Below are 25,203 nucleotides of genomic sequence, written 5' to 3'. Positions count from 1 at the left end.
GATTTAATTGACAAAAAAAAAAACGGGAATGAATGCATCCAGATACTTGCCCAATACAATAAGTTGAGAGGTTTTGTCATAAAGCGTGTGACCCACGCTGTGGTAGGAGGTGATAGGGTTCAAGTCTACCCATGGGTAAAGTCTGTCCTGGTTGTGCGACATCTCCAGCTTCTCAATCTTAAGACTACAATTCCTCTCCCCAACAGATCCAATCAAGCTAGTTATCCCGTTAAACTTACTAATAATGTTTTGTTTTTCACCAAATACAGGTGGGTACCCATTGCTCTGGAACAAGTACCATATAACTCGCAGGTCAGCAGGCTGGGCGATACTGTAGGAGAATGTGCAAGGAATGGTGATACATGAGCCTTTAATGCCAGTGATGCTGCCGGGGGTGGTGAAGGACCAGCCGCGAGAGAGCATGTTTCCTGTAGAAAGAGGAACGTTTTTAAAAGCAGCTCGAGAAATGAGTGGTGTTTCCACTCAGAGTGTTTCATTTGAATGATTTTTGGAGGCAGGAAGAAGATAAAGAATTGAAAAAAGTATTAAACAATTTAGTGTAACGGAGCTGTCATTTCTTTCCTTTCACCGTTTTTTTGACATCCCATTCATGGGAACTATCTTTCTAAACAAGCACATTGGGAAATTATTTTATAGTTGTATTTCATTTTCTAAGTTTTAATTTGTTGAAGAAAGAGCGGCAAAAATAGACACTTCCACATTAAGAGAGGGCTGGCAAAATGAGACGAGTCAATTACATTGAAATAGCTTTCAGTTCTATTGCAGACTGTGTTGGTGATGCAGGGCAGTTCTGGTATATGACTGCTTTAAAGGCTATTGGCTTGTTACATAAAGATTATAATTATTTGTACTCACTCTTTACCCGTAGGGTGATGCTCTTTTCCTGCCTTTGTCCCCCAGTGAATAGTGCAGAGCATGTCAGAGATCGTCCATGGTCTTTAGCTGATGCTGTAAATGTCAGTGTGGAGACAGACCTCCACTCAGTTCCTCTCTTGCTGATGTCAGTGGAGGCCGGCATGCTACCATAGTTCCATGTGAGAGTTGGAATATGTTTTGTGCATGTGTATGAGGCAGTGCAGCTTACTTTGCTTGCCTGTCCCTCAAGAAATTCATCTGATGTGTGCCTGATAGTCAAGGGTGAAAAGGAGCCTGAGATACAAATGGTAAATGTTAATAATTGTAGGTCAGCATAAAAGAAAAATGGTTTAATTCTTGCGTAACCATCACATACATTCTGCATTTAGGGTTTTGGTGGCTTTTGCAGTCAGACCGCCAGTGTGTCGGATAGAGCACTCCACACTTTGGTGATCGCTCTCTATGTTCAATGTGGTCGTCAAGGTAGTTTTGGATGTGCCACCAGATGTGGAGCTATGAGTTAGGCTGTGGCTTCGCAGTGGGATGTTGAGACTCAGAGTCGGTGGATAAGTGGAACAGGTGTGGTAAACAGTGCATTGCACTATCACGGGCTGTCCAACCTTCATGCTTCCAGAGATCATAATGGATGGTGTCTCTGGCCTGCCTTTACAAAGGAAATGTGAAAAATGATTGATGAAATTAATATACATCTATCTAAAAATGTATCTTTTTATATAAGCTCACCATGATTACTTACTCACGACTTCAATTGTGACAGTTTTGTCAAAGAATCGGTGGGTGTATCTTCCAATATTCTCTGGATCTACCCAAGGGTAAATCCTCTGTCTGTGGTGATGCCACGTCACTGGGTAGATTTCAAGACTGCATTTCTGGTTGTATGTAAATACTCGTGTTTTTCTATAAAATATGCCGATGACATCAGATGGGTACCAATTGTCATGAACCTTAGGATATTTATGGTTGTTATACTGGTACCAAACCACACGATCTGGTCTGCGAGGTGGATTACTATAGTAGTCGAAAGTGCAGGGGATGACAAGGCAGGAACCCACCAATCCTTTGATATTGCCTGGCATATACACATGCCAGGCCCTGGAACTGCAGAAAATGTATCCTGCAAGAGCAACAATATGCAAAAGGAAAATGTAAGAATAGGTCAGTGTTTATATCCAACACACACACTGGAAGAACAAAACTGCATTACCTAAAATATAGGAGCTCAGGAGAATATGGCTTAACCCAGGCATCTTGGATATGGTACCACACACCTGAAATACATGAAATGAACATCTTAGTTTCCATTGTGATACCTCTCACCACAGCACTCACCTCACAGGCAGACTGCACAAAAGGGCAGAGCACTAGAAAGAATAAAGGACTGTGAACCACCAGTGTTGCGTAGCACCATCACTGGGCGCTGGTCCTCAGCCTCTCTTGTGAGCGACACAAATCCATTCGAGATGAACTGTTTGAAACACTCATCAGGCTCTTGGATTGGTGGCTAACTCAACTCCCTTTGGCTGCTGCCTGGAAGCTGCCTCTGCAGTGCAGTCTATCAAGTGACCCGGATCATGACAAAAAAAAACACTGTTTCTCAGCCTAAGGACCCGACCGAGAAACATTTCCACGTGACACTATGTGCCACAATTTTTCTGCGAATACTCTGCTGGGAATCTCGCCTCGAAAACACATTTCTATGCGTGAAAGCAAATTCATCCGCCAGCCTATCGGCCTGCTGCAGGGTGGTCACTTTTTGCTCATTTAAATAAACCACAGTACGGCAACCAATTTTTAAATTCTTCTAAAATGAGTTCACACACAGAGGCTAGATCGTCAGCGTTACATGCTTTACACCAACAATCAAAAGTATTTTGTCCCGAGCAAAGTCAACGAAAGTCTGGTTGTATGCCTTCTTAACCTTTTAAGCTCTGAGCCTATTTTTAGGCCTCTGCTCGAAAATTGCATATACCCATACTAAAAAGACTACAAGGTGTACAGAGGGTGAATGTCTGCAGATGTATTTGGGTGGAGTAACACTTTAAAGGCCAATACTATTGAACCAGAACAGAGAAAAGAAAAACAAACCCCAAAAAGACAATGTGAAAAAGGAGAGAGCACACATGCATTTTACATCCTGTACATAAATGGCCCAAAATATCAAGTGATTTCATACATACCGATAGATATATATGTATATACTAATGCAATGAGAGTCTGCTACGTCATGTGCATGTGCTGGAAAAATAGCAAATTCAATCTTTGATGTATTTATTTTCAAAATAAACCAGGGAAAACTTATTTATAATAAAAATACAGGCAAAATAGGTAGCAATAACAAAAAGGGTTGCAAAAAATACATACAGATTACTTAATCTGATACATGGTTTGCCATAGAAAGAAAGAAAAATTTCATCCATTTCAGAAAACTCCTGAGACGGACTAATTACTAATTATTTTGAGTAAAAAAGCGGCAGTAAATTGTAAAATGGAGACGGATATTTTAACAACATGCAAGATCTGTTTCATGTAACTGCCTCAGATTTGTAATGAAAAAATCTAACTCTGTGCCGTTCTATCAGAATTTTAAGGAAGCAATGATGTCACCGTAGTTACATAAATCAATATTTTGGGAAAATGTATTTGAAATTCAGTTCTTCATGCAAGAAATGCAAGGTAAAGAAAGGCTTATTTTATTCACTAATTCGAAAAGATCAGAATGACTTACCCCAAGAGTTGAATGTTTATGAAGCGTTTCAGCACCTTTAGAAGTCCTTAAGCACTCATGAGTTTAAGAAACCTCCCTCTAAAATGTGGGTGGGTAAATGTGGGCGGGGGATATCATTTGCAAACCACAAGGAGGGCACAGATGCTGCTTGCTGTAAAAGATATTGACCAACTCTTGCGGGAAAAAACAAATTATTCTAAAAACACTTAAAATATACAATAAAATCAATAACCCATATCATACTGAGTTCTTACATGTTGCTAATATACTGTATAAAAAACATTTGACCTGAATTTAGATGCAGGAAGATAATTACCCATGATATATAGGCCCTGTTTACAGCTTTTTGGCTTTTCCCATTATGAGGTCATATTTTTAATTATTTAAGATTTTTGGAAATGCACTTACAATAATAATATATTTAATACAATTCACCTTTTTGCCAAGAAAAATATGGAACCAGACACCTGATGGTTTGCTTTGCATTATTAATATTAAGATTGAAAACCTCATTGGAAAAATCACTAACAATGGTGAATAACAAACAAGTACTCTGGCTGAAAAAAGTTGCACTTACTAATGAATTTTACTTTCCCTAATTAATTTATCAAATTGTCAAAGAGAGAATCAAATATAGTTTGCTTGATAACAGAGCATAAACAGTAGTTGTGTATAAAAACTGCAGTCAGATGCTCTTAATACAAATGACCATTATGAGCATGATTAGAATCTTTTGGTGTTTTTTCATATGTTTCCATAGACGTTGAGGTCGGCAGTGTTCATGTAATCGTCCCCGTCATCAAGGTCCTGTGAAAGATTGAGGTCATTATTGTCACAGATGTTGATAGTGCCACTGTTCTGTACGTAATTATTGGCAATAAATCAATGGCAATTGAATAGTACCTCTTGGTAATTGCAGGATTTGGGCTGGCTGAGGACCACAAACAACAGTAATAACAAGAAGAGAGAGAAAAAGAATGACATTACTGTACTTCAATATATGATATCTGTATTTTATAAACTGCCCAGGTTTAAGAGGAGTAGACCAAGTACCTTTTGGGGGACGGGAAACGAACTTTGGACACTTTCTGGTCGGCACTGGATTTTGAATACACATTTTTTGTCCTGTGGATTAAAATTCACATCACTGAAGTTCAGCAACCAACAATTAGCTTCATTTTTTTATGTTTAACACACTTATGTATGACTTCAATCCACTTTGTCCTCTTTAGGCCTTCTGTTATATTTGTATGTAATACAAATCAGTAACATTTAAATGCAGAAAATATAAGAAATGTACTAGTTTCATTCGATTAAAATACATGATCAAAAGTTAAGTTTGATCATACTGTGAAAACCAAAGTGTGTTTGAACTGTGATAAAAATCAAGTGATGAAATGAACTTGTTAAATCAGTCAATCATCGAAATGGAACTTCTGCACAAAAAAGATGAACTGAAAATATGCAAATGTTGTGAGGTATATAAATACATCTTATCAAGAATGCCAAAAAAGCATAAAAAATGTGCATAGAAATGCAAATTACAGTGAAGCCAACCACGCAGCGGCCTACACAAAGCTAGACACAGAAATGGCATTGAGTATTTAGAAAGAAAAAGACCTTTGATCAGAACGAGCTGGTCTTGAGACATCAGAACGGATCCTGAAAATTTCACAGATTAAATTTATCATCAGTACAATTAAAAGTTCCGATGATAGTGTACTGGATGAAAAATAAAAAAATAATCACAAACCACATTTCTCACCTGCGAGACATCCTGGACAGCCGGTTCCACATGCTAATTGTGATACAGAAAATTACATAATGATGATGAATGAAAATAATTAAAACACACTTAATAGTGTAGCTCTATTAATATTTTTACCTGCCATCCCCACTTTGGAGCTCTGCTATGCGTCTCCTTGAGTAGACAGAGAACAAAATAATATAAGAGCATATACTGAGATTATTTCTTGCTCCAAATTGTTTTTATCTGGATCGGTTAACGCCTGTGCACTGCCTTACTCACTTATATCTCTTCACCATTACAATGCAGAAGACTCCAAAGATCACAGCTGTAACGATCGCCACCACTATTGGAATGATGATGTGGTTATAGTTTTCTGTACCTGCAAATAGACAGATCCATATATAAGGTCAGTTTTCCTTTATATTTCACATAATAGAGGATCCAGGTCATAAACCTCCAATGAAGAATTCAACAACAGTGTGAAAAGCTCTCACGTTTAACATAGAGATTCAGGACTGCATTGGATGTGGTCCCTCCATTAAATTCAGCTGTGCAAGTGACCTCAGTGTGGTCGTCCTTCTCCTCAGGAGTGAACGTCAGGATGGACTGTGCCTCCCAGTAGCCAAAACGAAATTCTTTCTGGACTTCAGTGACCACATCATCTGTAGTGACCGTACTCCATTTGAGTTTAGGCACATAGGAAGGGCAGGTATGGGTGACTGAGCAGGTGACAGTGTAGGGACGTCCTTGAATGGCTGTCTTTGGGTGAATCAGTGTAGGTTTTGGAGGATCAGCTGTAAATAAAAAAGAGGAAAACCATGTTGTTGCATAGAAACGGTGTAGGTGTAGATTTTTGAAATCTTTTAAACATATTGGGAAAGTTGGTGACATACGGAGCATTCTGAACGTGACACAATCCTCCACAAAGGAGAACTTGTCATTGGTGGACAGATCAGTCTCTGTCCGTGCTAGTTCAATCCGGAAACAGAAAGGGCCGTTGTCATGATCTTTCATGTCAATCATTTCTAAGGTGCAGTTGTTCTGACCCAGATGTCCCAACAACCGTGTGCGGCCCCTAAAGTTTTCCAAGATCTGCGTTTGATCCTCACGATAGATGGATTGATCTCGAAAAGTTGAACGATGCCAGATCCCTCTGAGTCTGGAGGAGGGCAGCTTTTCGTTAGGATGAGTGAATGAACAGGGTACCACAACACAGGATGTGACCAGGACGTCAAGATCTTTCACAACATTCGCCTTCCACTCTCCAGTAAGCACAGGGCTGCTAATAGCTGTAAGAGAAATATGCATTTGATAAAGAAAAGACTCATTTTGGCCATACTCACTTTTGTTTTTTGAAATGGGGCGTATGTAGACATGAGACTGGAAACAAAGAGGTGACCTCAATATATTACCTGCCAAAAGCAGACAGAATATCATCATCCTTGTCCCTTTGTCCATATACTTCTGAGGTTTTGGTGGTGTAATAGAATGGATGCTAAAATGAAAAGAAACACAAAACATAGGAACATAAAGTACCGACTACTGCCATATGCAAATTATAACACAGCTGTGTGGAAGTTCTTCAAACAGCACAAATCTTCACATGCAAGAGCCATTTATTTAAGTAGGAAATACTGGTATTGATAATGTCTTCATACAGAATCACATCTGAAACAGCACATAATACATTCACGTCTTTTTTATTTTAATGGTTCCTTTCATAGCCTATATGGAAATTGAAAGTGGGAAGTGAAAGAAATCCAGTGGTCGAGTCTATATCAAACTAAAACACCTTGAATTGCTCAACTGCATCGTCCTTAAGCCCAATAGTGTATTAGAAACTTTAAAAATGACATTTTCCAAACAAATGTGGTGAACAAACATTCATTGGATGCGTCATTTTACCACAGTAAAGTTAAATAAAAAGTTCTTACCTGATGAAGCTGCTTTCTGGCTGATCAAGGCTGCTTTTTCAACTAAAAACACCTCCTTGAGAATGATGACATGTGCTGTACTATTCTGCAGTTTAGTTGACAAAAATATGGACTCTAAAAGCAACAGAAAAAAATTGCAGGCCACTTGAGAATACAATGGACATTGAAGGGGAAGGTCAATGCAGATATAGTAGAGGCAGTATACTGCTACAACAGTGGAGTTAATGGTGTAGAAAGCAGGGAGTGGTCTCTTTAAGGGCGGCAGTAATCTAAAATGATGCTTTTATTTCAGCCAAAGGACCCAGCTAAGGACCAGCAGAGATCTGTAACTAAAATATGTGACACTACACATTATGTTGTGATGTTCTCACAGTTAAACCAAAATGTCCTAATAATGCATTTAAAATATATATATTTAAATATGTATTAATAAATGTATGGCCACAAGTGGGCAGAAGAAACCCCAAAACAAGCTTGTTCACAAACTGTCTTTTGAACCCCATTCCCATGTAACATCCTGTTAGCTTCCTCGTGTCTCTGTGTGTGTGTTCCTGTGTTCCTGTGTCTGTCTGTGTGTGTGTGTGTTTCCCCTGATTACACTCATCCTACTCACCTGCCCAGTCCACCCAGCCTTCAATCTCCTCATCACCCCACACATATACTCCCCTGCTTTCCCTGTTCTGGTTGTCAGATCGTCCTTGTTCGTTCCCCTGTCTGTCCCAGTATTTTTGCTTGGTGCTCTCGCGTTTGCTCCTGATTTAGCCCTTTGCCTTTCTTTTGGTGTTTTTTTGGATCTTTTTCCCCACTCCGTTGGAGGCGCTTTCAGTTTGTTTATGACCGTTTTGACCAGTAAAGATACCTACCGGTAAGTTTAAACTCCACCTCGTGTCTGTGTCTGCGTTTGAGATATCCAATCTGCCCCCCGGGCGTGACAGAACGATCTGACCATGACAGACTCAGCAGACCAGTATTGGGGAACCCGCTTGGCCAGGGGAGGGCCCTTGAGCGTCCAGAAGGCTAACCGCGAGCTAAGCCGCCTTTCCACCCCTAAGGGGAGCCAAATGGACTCAGCAGACCACCCTGAGTGGTATGAACAGTTTATGGGATACTGCCTTGTCCAGACAGCGAACCGGGACTTGTTGGACTCAGCGGACCAACATTTTGAGCGCTTTTCTGCTGAGTGGTATGAACAGTTTACGGGAACATACCTGGCCTTGGGAGGGCCTCGGAGTGTCCAGAAGGCAAACCATGACCAGATGGACTGCTCTTTCAACCCTCATAGGAGGCAGAGGCAGAGGAAGGGTCAGACCCCCGCTCCCGCTGGGCCGCAGCTATCCCCCGTCTCCGCTGGGCCCCGGCTAACTCCAGCTCCCCGTGTCTTGTCAGCGGTCTGACCGACTCCAGCTCCCCGTGTGCTGTCGGCGGTCCGGCCGACTCCAGCTCCCCGTGTCTTGTCGGCGGTCCAACCGACTCCAGCTCCCCGTGTCCTGTCGGCGGTCCGGCCGACTCAGCTATCCCTGGACTCGGCCGCTGTCGCCTCAGAGCCGCAGCTATCCCCGGACCTCGCCTCCCAGTCCCTGCCGCCGCTGTCTCCGAGCCGCTCAGAGTCCCTGCCACTGCCGCCTCCGAGCCGCAGCCGCTCCCAGCCCCTGCCGCCTCCGTCTCCGAGCCGCTCCCAGCCCCTGCCGCCTCCGTCTCCGAGCCGCTCCCAGCCCCTGCCGCCGCCGTCTCCGTCACATCTAATTTAAATCCACCATGACCCACGAGCTACTGTCTACTGAACTGATTTTTCAGCAAACATGTTACTTTGTACACTCAATTTAGATTCTTACTCAGTCTGTTGTGACTGCTTCCTCATTGTTTTATTGGCAATGCCTGTGTCCTCCCCAAGAGGAATGTAAACCTTTTTCATTCATACTTTAGTCTCATAAATATCCAACGGTATGAAATATGTAGCACTTACTTTTTTATTCAACTACCTTTTTCTTCTTGTCAGAGAAACAATGGGACAATGGTTTGTTACAAACGGCCATGGATGATTGGTGCACTCTCAGTAATAACTCAGTCGTGTCGGCCAGATGGTGGTGCTTTAAGATAGTTTAAGAGTAGCTGAAGTCATGGAAGGTGAGGGTGAAACAACAACAGGAAACAAACTGAATTAGATAACTAGTGTGGTGGAAAGTTCAAGAATTTCTGTAGTTCTCCTCAACAACAACACAGCTTAATCATGCAAGAAGCAAATATCGGTGCCATTGTTTGTAAGTCTTTAAATGATAAACCATACATTTTCTCAACACTTATCAGGATCATCTGTTACAGCCGAGCCAACTGAAGAGGAATTTGTTTGTCATGCAGAAATGACATGCATCTGAATTTAGAGACTTTTTCAAGTAATAAAATGGGTTTTAAATTGGAACTTTCAAGAGATGATGCTTCACATAACACTTATTTAGCAGCTGGCATCAGAACAGATATGATCAAATTCAAACACATGAAAGAAACTTTTGGAAAACTATGAGGAACATGTTTGGTTTATTCTCCTCATCAAAATTACCCAGAAACTAAAAGGATCAATATCTCAGTCTATTGGTGATTGAATAGTATCTCTCCAGCGAGTAGACCCCACGTTCAGTTTATTCTGCATCTTAATAGCAGAACTACAGTAATATAGTAGTTAAATATGTCCAAAATGTTGTGAATGTGTCAGATAAAGAGACGGTGACAGTTCCTGGTTCAAAAATAAAGAGTGGTTGAAATATTCCATAAACGGATGCATCTTTCGTCCTAATTTTGGAGATTGCTAATTTCACTTCTCTTGGTCGATGCGGGTGCTATGAGAAAGTTATTATCCCATTATGGTTTAAATTGGAGTACACCATCTCAAATTTTGTGATCAATAATTACTACACAGACCCTGCTGACAAAACAATACAGCCATATACTCATTGAAAAGTTGAAATGCTGCATAAAGGGGCTACTTTATATTATACTTCGTACACCATTAAGATGCAACCTGAAACAAAATAAATCAAACTCAAACATTGATGACGAAGACCTAAGCTTACAATAAATACAACTGGATGAAATGTATGCTTTGACTGTGTGTCTGTGATTGAAGGAATTTCCCAGTGATTGATTGACCGACTGATTAAATACAAACTGTTTGGAGGAACCATTCATCACCAGTGATTAACTTGTATTGTTACTGCCGTGTTTATTCTCACCCAGAGAGATACAATTAGTTATTCCTTTGTTGACAGACAAGATCAGACCTTCAATCTGCCCCGCAGGACAGTCCTTAAAATGAAGGAGTCCGACCACGTCTCATTTAACATTGGGACAGCAGACAAACCAGAGGAAAGGAGGGACATCCCCGTGACCTGTTTTAGTTACCAGGTAAAAAAAACTGTGTGGATTCTACAGTTTAGCATTGTATTTTTCATGGAATGTGAAATTTTCATTTGGTATATGTCCTGCTTTTTAATTCACAGAATTGCCAATTCAAGCACATTTCCTGCCATGGGAAACTCAGTGTCTACTGACTTCATCACTCCTACTCCCAAGAAACTGTCTTGGGGGCGCCAGGACGAGGACACGGTCAAGCTGGAGGACGTCTTGACACAACGAGAGGAGGCTCTCTGGAGAGTAAAAGCAAAGCAGAGTTTATCTGTGAAAAAGGTCCACCTCACTCGCAGCATCCGCTACGTGGACCTAGCTCTCCAAGAGAGCGACAGCCTTTATCCAAATATGGGCGAAATGCTGAACCCTGCTTTTGTTGGAGATCAAGCCTCATGAATGACTGAATTCACTGCGGACAATTACATCTTCAACTCAGCAAGAAGATACTGTCAGTTGTGATGTTTGAAGGGATAATGGCAAACAGCCCCTGTAATGCTACTGCAACATGAGAGGTCTGTCATAGAGAGACAGTTTTACCACAAGACTGGGTGTGAACCTATAACCGGGAAATGACGCATCAGTGGTTCAACTTTTTTAAGTGTGAAATGGAAGCAGAAGTGACGATATATTTGTTGTATAGTTTCAGATAATCACAATTTGAGCAAATATCAATCTGATGAAGGCTGAACTGATCAAAGGAAATCTAACATATCTCCGTCCGTGAAACACACAAAGGTGTAAGGTAGAGTTAAGCCATTTGTCTGTGAGAAGAGCTTCATATCTTAAAAAAGAGTGATATCACTTGCATCGTCTGTGGACATTTGAAGGAGTTTACATTGTTTTCAATCCGCACTGTTGTCTTATCTTTGTACCACATGGATTTTGAATCAATGTATTGTATCTTAGCACAGTGTTCTCAAGGTTATTTAGAGTCATTTCTCTGAAGCAAATACAGTTTGTAACTAACTTGTAAGAAAGCTTGTTGGACAAATACATTAAACCTTCCAGCTGATTCTGTTTTAGCCTCTTGCTTCATTTACAGTGCAAAGATGGGTCATTGTACTATGTCTAATCTGAGGTTTAATATTTTTACTGCTGACAAATAATAAACTACAATGTATCAGAAAAGGTCTCCAACATATTCATTAGCAAGTAAATAAAAAACAGTGACACCCCACTGATAGACAAATTACTGTTGTGCATAATTAAGTCATTTTACAATCTCACTGTTAACTTATCTCATTGAATTCAGAGTGGGCTCGCACTAACGAACGGCGGCCCGTCAATGGGACTATAAGGCTTTACATCAATATCAAATGAATACTTAAAGGAACCATGAGTGAGGTTTTCAGTTCTCCATATCAAAAAATATGTTGTTGTTGGGCGATGATCTCAAAGGCAAATGGGCTTCATGAAGTGGGGAACAATCCTGACAGAAATAAAAGTGGAGAAGTCATGAATACTAAAATAAATCCAATATCCAAAGAAGGAAGTGAGAGCAGCAGAACGGCACACCTTGTGATAAAGTCCAGGGTCGTGAAATCAGATGCAGAACAGAGATAACATTTAAATAGCATTAAATGCTGATGAGAAACTTTTTTATACATATATATATATATATATACAGCTCATAGGTGAGAATAGTTTAGAGCACAAGACATGGTTAAAAAAATAATAATGATTAGTACAAAAGACCCCAATGACTGACGAGAAAATAAATCTAAATTTGTGTGTGTGTGTGTGTGTGTGTGTGTGTGTGTGTGTGTGTGTGTGTGCTGTATTAAAAGTAGAATGGAAACTGGAGGAGTCATTTCTCACCAGAGGGAAATGAGTGTGGCACCTGACAAGCTTGGAAATATCTGTCACTTTATTCACAGGTCTGACCCCCAGACGGCAAGATGGATTCTGTCAAATGGCCTATGATTTTTGTGTGCCTTTGCTTTAAAGGTATGGCACATTCTCTACACTGTAAAGTCAGCTATAATCTATGGTAGCTCACAAGAAATGCAGTTAAACAGTCAGATTTTTGTCTTTTTGATGTCTTAATATCGTTTTTGTTCAGGCCAAGATTTAGATTTTTAGATGAATTTGTGTTTTTCATGCAAGTCCTTCTCTTCTCTACTTTCCCGTTTTCCCCTGCAACAGTTACTCAAACTGAAGCCTCGTCTTGGACAATTAAGGTGCCGTCCTCAGTTAAAGGTCTCCCTGGATCCTGTGTGGTGATCCCCTGCTCGTTTAACTACCCAGATCCAGGCAAGAAGATCACTGAGTTCACGGGGATGTGGGTCGAGGCGACACATGAGCTCATCTATCACCCAGACAAGTCGAAAAGGATGCAGCAGTATCGGAATCGGACTGAGTTGCTGGGAGATGTCAGACAGAAGAGCTGCTCACTGAAGATTGATCCCCTCCATCAAGATGACCGAGGGCCTTTTTTTTTCAGGATTGAAATGGCAGACTATGAAAAATTTTCCTACAGAGAGAACACAGTCTCCATTACAAGTAAGTAATAACAACAACGCTCACCAGACTTGTGTAAGAGTACAGTTAATTCCAGAATTTTAACAGAAGTCTCTTTTTAATTAGCGTGTTGCAATCAGTGACAGGACAACAGTCATTAGGTTACTTTTCTCGTGTTATTTAGTTACTTGCTCATCTCAACCAAGTCTCCAAAGAAATAATTACAACACATTTACATTTTTACCTCAAAGGTTTATGTCAGTTGTGTCCGAAAACTGAATTTGTAATTATAAACTCAAACAAAGTCCTCTGACAATTCCATTGATTTGGTAACAGTTGGTAACATTTAGGTTGCAATTGTTGGTTCCGATTCCCACCTCCTTATTTGTGCGATTGTAACTGGTTGGTCTCCTCACAGCTGAAACTGTTTCATTTCTCGAGACAGATATATTGAATGCTGCCCATTTTGAGAATTCCTATGTGTTAAATCCTGTGCCAAAATGGTTCAGTCAACATTTCTATTTGTCCAAATCTTGGAATCAGACTGAAAACCTATGATTTTGTGATGAAAGTACATTGAGAATTAGATTTTTATCAGAAGGGGAACTGCCTTTTGTTCAGCTAAATTTGGATTTGGGGCAGCACATGGGATTGATGAAGTAAAACAGTAACAGCAACATCCCAAGAGCACATGGCAATGTTTTGGGAACCTCATGTAATTTCACATGATTTGGGATTTTTGTCAACTAAAGTGCTTCCAAAATGCATGGAAGCCCTAACATCATGTGCTGCCAGAATACAAAGTTGACCAGCCCAGTAGACTAAGTACCCTCCACTGCCTGCCTATCATGATCTTTCTTATTGTTACAGGTGAAGTCAATCCCATCCAATTCTCAGTGAAGGAGGAGGTAATGGAGGGTCAAAATGTGTCTGCATCCTGCTCTGTGTCTCACTCCTGCCCCACTTCACCACCTGTCTTCACCTGGAGCCTCCCTGGAGAAAAACACTTCCAATCACAGCCGCTGGACGATGGCCACTGGACAGCAACATCTACTCTGAACTTTCACCCTACCAGCGCTGATCACAACAAGCCTTTACGATGCACCGTGACATACAAGGGAGGGCAGCACCACAAAGCAGAAACGGTCCTCCGAGTAAAACGTAAGTGTTTGTGGTCGTTATAAAAACTGCTGATGTAAACATTACTCATTTCGCTGTCCCTTACTGTCTTTTTTATTGGATGAGCTGGCTGCAGGACGGACAGCACATTCTGTCTGCTTCTGTGTATCTTCTATGCACAAATGAAAACCTATACCAGCTTTATAAAGGTAAAGGCCTTTTTTACGGCAGCCATTTTGATATCATATAGCAGACTAACACCTGTGTTTACCCTGCTACGTGTCAAAATGGCTGCTGTGTAAGGGGCCTATTTTGGCACTTTCCTATTGCCTTTTTAGCAACACTAGCTCTGCCAGTCCACCACTTTGGTTGAAGACTGAAATATATCATTAACTATTCAGTCAACAGTGGTCCAGAGAGGATACATCTTACTGATGTTGGTGATCCCTTGACTTTTTCATAAAGTTGACATTTGTTGTTTTGAGTCAAATGTCTGGACAACTATTGGATTAATTGTACACATTTATGTGCTCCAATTGTTATAACTTTGGTGACTTTTCATTTACTGCAACCTCTGGACAGCCTCACAGAGATGCTGGCTTGGCTGTAGACTCTTATCATCTTGTTTGTTTATGTGCATTGACATCAGCTCAGCATTGACATTACTTTGTAAAAGACTGCCAAATGTACGACATCATGGTATTATTGTATGATTCCATGCAGACGCCCCAGTGAATGTGAATATTGAGCACAAGTCAGATGTAAAGGAGGGAGAAGCTGTGCGACTAAGATGCTCCAGTGATGCTAACCCCCCAGCCACCTATCAGTGGCATAATGAAACGGGTGCTCAACTGCATCAAGGAAATCTCTACACGCTGCCAAACGTTTCCAGACACACAGGGGCCCTGTTCTGTACTGCCATCAATGCAGTGGGACAAGGCAAATCAAACCCTTTGCGGCTCAATGTGTTATGTAAGTAAACAATCAAAGAAATGCACTGGTAAAGGAGTGTTTTCTTTTAAAAGTATCTCATGAAAGTACATTCTTGTGTTTACAGATGCGCCTGAGATAACGATCTCTTCCTGCTCCTTAGAGGCGGATATAGTGAAGTGCGTGTGCATTGCAGAGTCCCAGCCTGCCAGTATGGTCTATTTTGTGCTTTCTGACAGGGTCCTGCCAAGCATCAAGGTAGAAAAACATGGCTCCGTTACCATCGGGACTCTGCAGGCAGAGTTTGGATCTTCCCGGGTCGTTTACTGTCTGGCAAACAACACGCTTGGCAATGCCAACCTAACACTCTCTTTACCTGTTAACAGTAAGGAAGATTTTTTTTATTTCCAGGACTGCATGACACACACCTCAAGACAAGAGGCATACATTTTATATTGATGAAGAGAAAAATTGACACCACATGGTTTCTGTTTGGACAGGTAAGATGCAGAATCTTTACATTGTCATCGCTTCTGGAGCAGGCGGGATTTTGGTGATACTTTTAATAACAGTGAGAGTTTTTAAAAAATGGTAAGTTGCTGTGAAAAAATGTTTCCCGTCATTTAAACTCAGTAGTAAAATGATTTTGCGTCTAAATAATAGTCAAAGCACATCCTTCTGACCATGTGGTCGCAGAAAGTCAGCTTGCACAATCTTTCAGATGTATTGACTTTTGCAGTTAGCATCAGTTTCAGTTGTTGTGAAAAGTTTCAACAGTTGTTTTCATGTTCCTAAATTAAAAACCATTATTCTCCCAGCAGGGGAAGCTCTGCGAGTGCACTAACACCTCGCATTAGTACCGAGAAGGAAGACAAAGATGTGGCGCTCCCTCAGTATTCTGCAACTAAAAGGTTTCAGTCATTCACCTCAGTTTGAACAAAACAATCCGAATGATGTAAAATGACACAAGGAAGCTGACCTTAAATAATCCTGTGTTTATGTTTTTTTTTTGTTCTGCCCTAAGAAAAGAGAAGAGCGATGAGGATGTACATTGCGCAGGCATTTATGCCAATGATCATGTATACGGCAACATGGAGGTATGTTAAGCTGTCTACATTCATTCATTCATTCATTCAATATTTACATGCATGAGAGAAGAGAGTGAGTTCATTTTGTTTCACAGACTGACTGTGATGATGCCATCTACGCCAATATGTAACTTTGTTGAATTCATTGGGGGAACAGCTGCAGTCCCTCTGATGTCCAACTGATGTGAGTCAAGAAAGCTGCAAACGTATTAATATGCTATCTTCTGTATAAATGATAAATTATATTTGTCTGTCTCCTGTAATTCACATACAGTATATGTTTTTTTTTCTTTTTAAGTTGTTCATGTCTAAATATAACTTTTCCCTGACTGCTTGTCTGATCATAAGTAACATATGTGTTGTAAAATAAAAATCACCATTAAACTACTTCCCTGTTTTATTTGCCAATGTGTCACCCAATAACAACACTTGCTGCACAGGCTACACCTTTTTAATTTCCTCTTTTGCGGGCACGGTTTCTTTATCAGAGTGACAGATAAGAACATAGCTGTTGAAGTTCCAAAATGCTGGCTTGCTGCCAAATAACCCCGTTAACCCCTGTTGACTTTTTTTGGTCACGGCTATGAAAGCAACACGGTCACTGTGCTCATCACAGCACGGCACAGATGCGCTGAACATATGTGTACACTTGCTTCACAAAAACAGTTGTGTCACAATGTCAAAACACTCTCAAGGAAGAATAATTCCAATGCCGTACTAACTGACTGACTTTACTCACTCATTCATCAACTCAAACAAGTTATAAAGTGAAAATATTCTGTGTGTGCTCAGGTCAATGTGGAAAACCCCTCGAGGCTTTAAAAGTGTGTTCATGGTAAAAAGACAGGAAGCCAAAGGGGAAGCTACCATCTAAGGTGCGAAAAAAGAGGACTGATGTGATCACACATTTCAAAAACAGAAACACCAAACATCGCTCTATTCTTGGCACAAGCCTTGCCTCAAATGATCATAAACTGTAAACGCAAACTCACGTTGGGAGATACAGTATTCCTCAACAGCTTTGTAATATTTAGCAAAATGTGGACAAAAAGCCCAAAGTCATCTTCCCAGTTTAATGCAGTCTGATTTATATCGCTGTGTAACAAACATTAACACCATGAAATCTGAAAAACTGCTTACAACTTATTTGCTAACTGCTAATTCAGCAATCTGTAGCATTCAGATAAAGAAAAAAGGGTTTGTGAAGGGTAGCCCACAAGTTGTTCAGATTTCATCTTTAGAATTTAGAAATGGTGAAGGAATTTCAATATTGCCTGTTGATTTGTTTTCTTTAATCTCTTGAAAGTTCAACCTCATAGGCTGAAACATTTTATAATCTGAAATAATTAAAAAATATATCAACAAATCATACAATCAAGTTTTTTTATGACAAAATGTGTTACACATTCTCACAAAACTGTGTTGGTTTATTCATATTCAAACACAAATCGAAGGGGGGCGTCGTTCTCCATCATACCCTTCTGTTTTTACACAATCAAACATTTAATTATTTGATGGTATTTCATTTTAATAAGACACAATAAATCATATCGAAAAGAAGCATCAAACAGTGAAGTATTACTGAAGTAAACACACCAGATATGAGGTGGTAAATAACTGATCATGAGAGTGACACTCTATCAAGAGGTCGGGCATTGCAGGTCTTTCAAATGACATGACAGTGTGCAGTGATGTGTTCACTGACTGATTGTGTTTCTTAATTCAGAATGTGGACTCATCATTCATTTTTGGTCAAACAGTATCTCTCTGTAATCATATCACAGTATTTATTTTTCAGCTCAACATCTGTATGGAGAGTAAACTTTTACAAATGTAGCATCTGAGAGACATTAATTAAACTATAGATGAGAACCTTGTTGACACATTAATTGTTATTGACCATGCAGAATGAAAGGGTGATATTTAGGCCGTTGCACTGGGCTTACGTTATATTGTGGGAATCACGGAGCTCGTCACCTGCTTCCCTCCTCTGTACCGCACTGTGCAGTTTAAAGGCTTGTCGAAGTCAGTGGGTCGAGGGGGAAAGATCAGGGTTGACACCGTCTTCCACTGCCACGTATTCAGCTTCTTTATTTGAGAGGTAACGCTTCCAGATCGGCTCCAGGAGAATTTTGGGGGAAACATTGGGCAGGCGTGAGACACAGAGCAGGAGGCAGTTACTGTATCTGTCACCTCCACAGACAGAGATGGAGGCTCTGGTTTGCCTGCAGAGTTTGAATAGAATATCAACACGATATATTACAGTGATTCAAATATTTACAAAAAAATCGAAGTGTGTTGCCTTAAAAATTGTTTAAGTAATCTATAATACTCACGTATAACATCAATGGATACTGGATTATTTGTGAAGGAGAAGCTTCCGTATTGAGGCATTTAAATCCTGAAGTAGAAAGGGCCAACATCAGTATACCTGACACCATCCAGCAGCATGGTGCAGTTGTTTACTTCCAGATCTCCCAAACTCTGGGCTCGTTTTTTGTATTCCTTGGGCAGTTTCCATTTGCGGAGATTGGTTGCGACAACCTTCTTCTCGTCCTTCCAGAATCCTCTCCACCTGTTCACGTCCTGCATTGTGTTGGGCTTGGGGTAAATGTAGATGCAGGTAATAACTACACAGCAGCCCTGCACGACAGGAATCTTTGTCGGTACGTTTATTGACCACATGTTGTGAGAGGTCTGGACATTTTTTATCATTAAGTGTAAGATACAATATGTTGTGCAAAATAATGTTAAATGTAAGACTCACCATGTAACAACAGAAAGGAAAACCACAACTTCAGCTCCATCACTGACGAGGAAGAGAAATCTAAAGTGTAAAAAAAGGCACAAGGCAATGAAAGACACATTAAACGGCTTGTTGTATTTTTGCAGCAACAATTCCCTCACCTCTGAATCCTTTTAATGGCTGTTTGAGTCCACCTTCTCTTGGTGAAGATGTGTGCAGTGTCGTTTGTATGTGATATTTATTATCCAGCTTCACCCTTTAAAACTGAAAGCCGAATGTTTTACAAAGCGTTGAGCTCATAACGTGAGTTAAACAGATACAGCAGAAGCTCCAGGAGACGGATCTTGTTGCAATATGTGATTACTTTGTTACTTGTCATCTGTTTAACATGTTACTTCTGTTTCAACTTAAAAATATGAATACAGAAACAAAGGGATTCCACAGAACACATTGTTCCAGCAATGCACAGACGTTACATTTTGTGTCACTGCCGATGGGAGAAAACACAAGAAAAAATGGAAAAAGATGAATCACTAAAAGGACTGTTGCATTTTTAAGACTATCACTGCCAAATGCAGAACGGCCCTGGTGTCACTGACAGCCGACCCAGTGTGCCATAGAGAAAACCTGTGAGCAGATCTTAGAAAAGTTACAAGATTTACTTTTTACTTTACCACATGTAACCTTAGCTCTTTATCAGTCATTGGGGTTTTTTTCAGGGAACTATAACCACATTTCTTTTTGAGGAAATGAACCATGGGGGAAATTCCATTTATACATTTCACAGCTTTGCTGTTCAGGCATGTCTTGAAGAGTCATGTGATGGTCAGTCAAATGAGGTCAAACCTCACAAAGAAGACATTTCATATTCTGTGTTTTTAATAGCTTTTGAATACGTAACTGGTATTTGAGTTGCAACTCCAATAAGTTTGTAAACTGACACAATTCAGAATTTTACTTCTATGAGTAAAATTCACCTACGTAAGTTAACATTCAGGGACGCAGAGATTGCAACAAGGGCTTGTAGAAGCGGCTGAACATAGTGTAATATATTGTTTTAAAGTACGGCATAATAATTTGTTTAGTTTGGTCTGTCACATAAGAGAAATTTCAGTACAAATGAAATGGAAAAACTAGGACAAGAGACTCTCAGCGATGATGATAAGCCAGCTCCAGTATGCACGCCGATACAACCAAGGTCGAGAAAGGCTCATCCTCAGCAAAATCTAATCGGAATTTGGCTATTGCTCAATAAATGTAGAACACTTTGGACAAACAATGACATCCACTTTCAACCTTTTATTGTTTGGTACAGTTCTTATTCTATATCATAGTTCTAAATTAAATGGCATTACAAAAAATAACAAACTAAGAGACTGAATCAGAAAAGAAAACAGAAGTTTCAGCTCCTGCCCAGATGACACAGGAAGTGAATTGACAAACATATTGAGAAAGAGTAGAAAAAAACACAATGCATCATGTCACTTAACCCAAGATGTGTCAAGTGAAGTTGCACAGCTGTACAGTGGAACATAGCAGATTGCATGAATATATTACACAGAAAACGGAGAACGGAGAACACAGAGAACTCTTGATGTCTTCTCCTGTATCACGCTGTATCACGCTGTATCACGCTGTATCACGCTGTATCACAGGTGAACATCGATTACAGGTCACACAAGGAGGCACATTTGTAAAATGAGTAATAATGTGTTGAGACACATTTGAAGCCTTGGTTCTGAGCAATAATAAACTGTCCATTATCAATGGTTACATATCCACTGTAATAAACTAAGGCCAAATAAACAACTTTCAAATTGTAAATTGAAATTATATAAAGAAATATCATCATTGGTCCCTGGAAACAGATATGTATAAGGTCTCCTATCTCTACTTCAGGACATCCAGACTGAAAGAGACACCAAACACGCTTGCTTGACTTTGTAGTTTTGCACCTCATTGTGTTTTGTACCTCATTGTGTTTTGTACCTCATTGTGTACACAGCGGCCATTTTTTGTCTCTTGTGGTAGTCTCATTGTAGTTGTTTTTCGTCTCTTGCTGGTCGTCTCTTGGTGGGCCCATCAGATTGAGGGGGATGCCCTCTCACAATTTCTGCAACCATGAGCCAGTAAATACAGAAGACGAACTGTAAATCTGCTTTGTTTTTATTAATGGCATGTAGTTTTTATCTCATAAAATCCTTTCGAGGATCATTTCGAGATTCCTTTCTTACTCGTGATAACACCACCATGTTCACACATGCAGGATACAGAAATACAGTTCAAAATGAAGTTCCAAATAGATTTGTGAGAAGCAGCTTTTCTACTCTTTTGAATAATCCACATTTCCATATATATTGTCTGTGTGATCCGTACTTTGAGCCATCTGATCTGGAGGGGCCTGCAAAGACAGACGTTGGGTTAAATATTGGGCTGTGGTTTTTGTCTTAGTTCCCATCTTCTTAGTAAATTAAAACCCAACCGAGTGGGGGGTATTGTACCTCAATGTTGATGTAGACAGGTTCATCAATGTCCTTCAGTTCGGAAGGTTCCTTGTGCTCTTGTTTTTTGCAAGATGCTTCTCTGAAAAGACAAAAGAGACCAGGTTGGATTCCAACTTGAGAAACAGGAGATCAGAAATGTGTCATTATGTCAGCAATTCACATTCACACATCTGGTGGAACAGCTGTTTTCAGAGTCAAAAGTCTTCATAAGTATAGTATTAAACGTGGCTTTCTGTATTACTTATACACAGTAACAACAAATAATGTCTACATTCTAATTTTATTTCACAATTGTATCAAGAAACAAACCTTTTCAATTGGTTTGCTCGGCTAAAATTTGCATAATATCCAGAATCTTTCCTGGTAGAAGATTTTGACCTGTGAAAACAGTGAAAAAGATATTAGATATCATCTGTTTGTATAAAAATATTTTTGCAACACATTTGAAGCCCCCCCCCCCCTCCAGACAAAAAAAAAGACTGCTTTGGATCAATTGTGCTCGCCTTAATCTTAATCTTAATCATATCTGTAAAAACAGCCTTCTAATGTCAAACTCTGCACATGCATCCGTTTGCACATGTGATGGTGAAACATCAAAGTGAAGTGACAATAAGCAAAAACATTATTGAGTGAAACGTGAGTTTCGGATGTCTGCAGATGATTTACTCAAGAAAAACACGATAACTCGTAAAAAAAAAACTTATACAAATTAGTTAAAAAATAAAGTTACCTTTTGTGTTTTATGCCAAAGACTATTCCAACGACAACAGTAACGATCAGAATTGCACCCACTGATACAAAGATGGCCATCTGCCATTGTGGTGGAGGCTGTTTTTGGAGGCTGGTGGTCGTACCCACTGGGGGGGAAACTATATCCGTGGACAGTCATTTTATGAATAAAGGAAACCAGATTACAGATTTAGACGTATTGAATATCAAACTGTGAAAACTTACTTGTTGTTCTTTGAAAGATGGGAATTAGTCGTCCCCTCACTAAAAAAATAAAAAATAAATCAGTTTTCATTATCATTACATTTTAACTTGCTTTTTCTGACATAGAAATAGAAATATTGAACAGCCTATTAGCAAATTGAGGAGTACAGAAACAAAGTACATGAATGTGAATGAGAGAATAAAAGCTGACCAGCTGGATCAGGATCGATTGGTGAAACACCCGGACCTGTGGGAGAAACATGTAAGGTTTTGAATTCATTTCTCTTTAGTCAATTTGATTCATGACATAAATGATTTTTAATTTTTTTTTTACTGAAAGTCTTACCAGATACAGAAATGGAAACAAACTTCTCATAAAAACTGAAGTACTCCCCCTGTGCGATAACTCTCACATAGATGTTTTGTTCATTATGCCTGATGTCAAAGATCTTGAGGGAGCAGTTTCCTTCGCTTTCATTTCCAATGAGTTTGGTCTTTCCTCTGTACTTCTCAAGCACAAGTGTGTTATTCGGGTGAAAAACATATGGATTTTTCTCATTTGTAGTGGAATCAAAGTTGCTTCCCTCACGCTTTTTCCAGTAAACTTTAATCATTCCAGTCCGGTATTTAGGTGGAATGGTAAACGTACACGGTATGGTCACGTTTGAACCCAAGGTTGCATTGATATGTCTAGAGACATTAACAACCCAGCTTTCACCTAGGTCCAAAACCAAAACAGAATTTATATTTACCAAAGTGCATACTTCATGAAATAAAATATAAAACAAACAAATCGACTCAATGTGTCACTCACCTTTTGAATTAGACGCCAGGATCAATATGAGAGTGAGATCAATCAGGCCCATCAGCTTCATCTGATCCAAGGAGGACTTTCTGAGGTCAACCAACATCCTGAAACTGTGTAGAGTGGACTCAGTGTTTCAGCTCTGTCTATCACATCTGGTGGCTTACGTGCTACAAAGGTTCTGAAGTTAAACTGCCTGTCGTCTGCTGAAAGTAAATACTCACTGTGAGAGGGACCCAGAAGGGGTTGCAGGGCTTTGTTGTGCTGTGTCATTGATGTAACATTGATGTGAAATGGTTGGGTGTGTTTCCTGTTCAGCATGACTTGAAAAAAAAGGAAGTTGGGACAGAAAAGTTAACACTGACCATGGTATGACTTTCTCACTGGGATTCAGAGAAAATGACAAAACACTGAAGCTGATGTGCTGTGCCCGTCATATCATTTGAAAATACAAAAAAACTGGACAGAGAATATGTGCTTGATATAAATGATGATATAATAGAGCAGGTGTGAGGGCTTTAGTTCAACATCACTAATGCATTGGATACAAAATTGAAAAGTGTTAAGAGTTGCTCTACTAGTTTCAGGAGAAAACGGGTAGGCTGTACTCAGAACCAAACTACATCTCTAAAACACATCTCTCTCACCAATAATTATCTTTTACACTCATAACGTAGCTCAGAGGTGTGAATAAGCAGTTTGTATGTTTCCACATCAGTGTCACAACAGCATAGGCTAATATGTGCAAGGTTTCACACAGATAGAGGTGTCGTCCATCCGCTTTCCTCAAATAGTAAAGTGTCATGTCTGCTCCACAGACTAGTTTGGCTTGGTCAATGCCATCAAGTTTGTATCTAAATTAAAGGATAGCTTCACATTTTTTAAAGGCTAATCTAACAATGACATGCCGACATGTAAATTGATGTGTTATTGGTTGCTGTAATTGTTCCTCCTGCTGGCCACAAAGGTTACTAAGCAGTCAGCAGGCTCAAGCTGTCTGATATGTCTGTTAGTGAGACAAATCAATTGATCTTTCAAAGTTACAATATTTTCGCACCAAATTTCCTCTTTGTGTTGCGAACCCTCTGCTGCAGAAACACGGGCCATGGAAGCACAAAGGAGGAGTTTCGTTCTAAAAAGACAGATACCAACTTGATTTGTCGAAAGCCTCATATCAGCTTCAGCTGAACTTTAGAGTGCATTGACTCTGGATTCTGATTTTGTCCCCATCACTTCCATTCAACCACTGTAGGAAGGGAAGACTTCATGGACAGGAGAACTACAGCGATCGATAACCTTTTCAATGTACACAATGCCAGTAATGGTAAAAGATAGACATGAATAAATGCTACAGCCCATATCTTCCAAAGCTCTTCACACAGTGTTTTTAATGTGTTTCCTGCAGCTGAGGATAATACTGCTCTTATACCCGTTAAGATTATGGATTAAGGAATATATTTCGGCAGCTGCAACAGCAGATATCATACATCAATAACTCAGTCAAGTCCGTTTTAGCTTAGATATTGATCAAAGGTGTTTTGTTATATGACACCTTATATCATAAGACCTTCATTTTGGATTCAGAAGGACATGATCTATGATATTCCACCCCACAGTTCATTTAAGAGATCCATTTAAGAACTTGTTCACCCAGTATTCCTGGGTTTATTGTTTTGTTTCATTAGCAAAAGCAGGCCAACAAACTGTATTAGCATGTAGGTCTAATATTAAGATGATATTCCAATCAAGCTATATTAAAGAATAGCCTACACCATAAAAGAGAATTGCGTGTTGTGTTTTGGTTCACCTTCTCGTCAGTTTGGGTTCCTGATGGGATACTGATGTGTGCTTGATGCTGTTAAATGAAACCACTAGGTGGAGTGAGACACGCTCGCAAATTCCAACGTGAACTT

At 39.9% G+C, this 25,203-nt stretch overlaps 3 protein-coding genes across 3 annotated transcripts; 1 reads left to right on the top strand and 2 right to left on the bottom strand.

Annotated features, from left to right (window-relative positions):
• Positions 1-4,366: 4,366 nt before the first annotated feature.
• LOC306782755 (myeloid cell surface antigen CD33-like) lies at positions 4,367-6,812 on the bottom strand (the record flags this gene model as incomplete). Its single annotated transcript, XM_079276196.1, has 9 exons — positions 4,367-4,429; positions 4,526-4,553; positions 4,676-4,747; positions 5,388-5,420; positions 5,508-5,543; positions 5,652-5,751; positions 5,867-6,166; positions 6,266-6,661; positions 6,785-6,812. 9 exons carry the CDS (start codon positions 6,810-6,812, stop codon positions 4,367-4,369), a joined length of 1,056 nt encoding a protein of 351 aa, XP_079132322.1.
• Positions 6,813-11,316: 4,504 nt separating this feature from the next.
• LOC306782062 (B-cell receptor CD22) lies at positions 11,317-16,554 on the top strand. The gene is made up of 10 exons (XM_079275241.1): positions 11,317-11,447; positions 12,583-12,652; positions 12,851-13,207; positions 14,036-14,326; positions 15,008-15,256; positions 15,342-15,599; positions 15,715-15,805; positions 16,033-16,125; positions 16,239-16,311; positions 16,398-16,554. The coding sequence occupies exons 2-10, from the start codon at positions 12,604-12,606 to the stop codon at positions 16,431-16,433; spliced, it is 1,497 nt and encodes a 498-aa protein (XP_079131367.1). The 5' UTR covers positions 11,317-11,447; positions 12,583-12,603; the 3' UTR covers positions 16,434-16,554.
• Positions 16,555-20,334: 3,780 nt separating this feature from the next.
• LOC306782067 (uncharacterized protein) lies at positions 20,335-25,114 on the bottom strand. The gene is made up of 10 exons (XM_079275246.1): positions 25,098-25,114; positions 23,515-23,613; positions 23,300-23,403; positions 22,832-23,203; positions 22,697-22,732; positions 22,507-22,545; positions 22,283-22,421; positions 21,862-21,930; positions 21,550-21,631; positions 20,335-21,449 (listed from the first exon to the last, which is right to left on the bottom strand). The coding sequence occupies exons 3-10, from the start codon at positions 23,394-23,396 to the stop codon at positions 21,372-21,374; spliced, it is 912 nt and encodes a 303-aa protein (XP_079131372.1). The 5' UTR covers positions 23,397-23,403; positions 23,515-23,613; positions 25,098-25,114; the 3' UTR covers positions 20,335-21,371.
• Positions 25,115-25,203: the final 89 nt, after the last annotated feature.

The sequence above is a fragment of the Melanostigma gelatinosum genome, assembly GCF_949748355.1.
Source record: "Melanostigma gelatinosum genome assembly, chromosome: 9".
Classification (NCBI taxonomy): domain Eukaryota; kingdom Metazoa; phylum Chordata; class Actinopteri; order Perciformes; family Zoarcidae; genus Melanostigma; species Melanostigma gelatinosum.
The sequence above is the reverse complement of the archived record's forward strand: the minus strand, read 5'-3'. Positions and strand labels throughout refer to the sequence as shown.

Coding starts and splice junctions, on each gene's coding strand:
- LOC306782062 (XM_079275241.1), top strand. CDS start 12,604: ATGGATTCTGTCAAATGGCCTATGATTTTTGTGTGCCTTTGCTTTAAA. Junction 15,600..15,714: donor ACTCTCTTTACCTGTTAACA/GTAAGGAAGATT, acceptor CTGTTTGGACAG/GTAAGATGCAGAATCTTTAC. Junction 15,806..16,032: donor GTGAGAGTTTTTAAAAAATG/GTAAGTTGCTGT, acceptor TTATTCTCCCAG/CAGGGGAAGCTCTGCGAGTG.
- LOC306782067 (XM_079275246.1), bottom strand. CDS start 23,396: ATGTTGGTTGACCTCAGAAAGTCCTCCTTGGATCAGATGAAGCTGATG. Junction 22,546..22,696: donor AATCGATCCTGATCCAGCTG/GTCAGCTTTTAT, acceptor TTATTTTTTTAG/TGAGGGGACGACTAATTCCC. Junction 21,450..21,549: donor CTGTCTACATCAACATTGAG/GTACAATACCCC, acceptor CTGTCTTTGCAG/GCCCCTCCAGATCAGATGGC.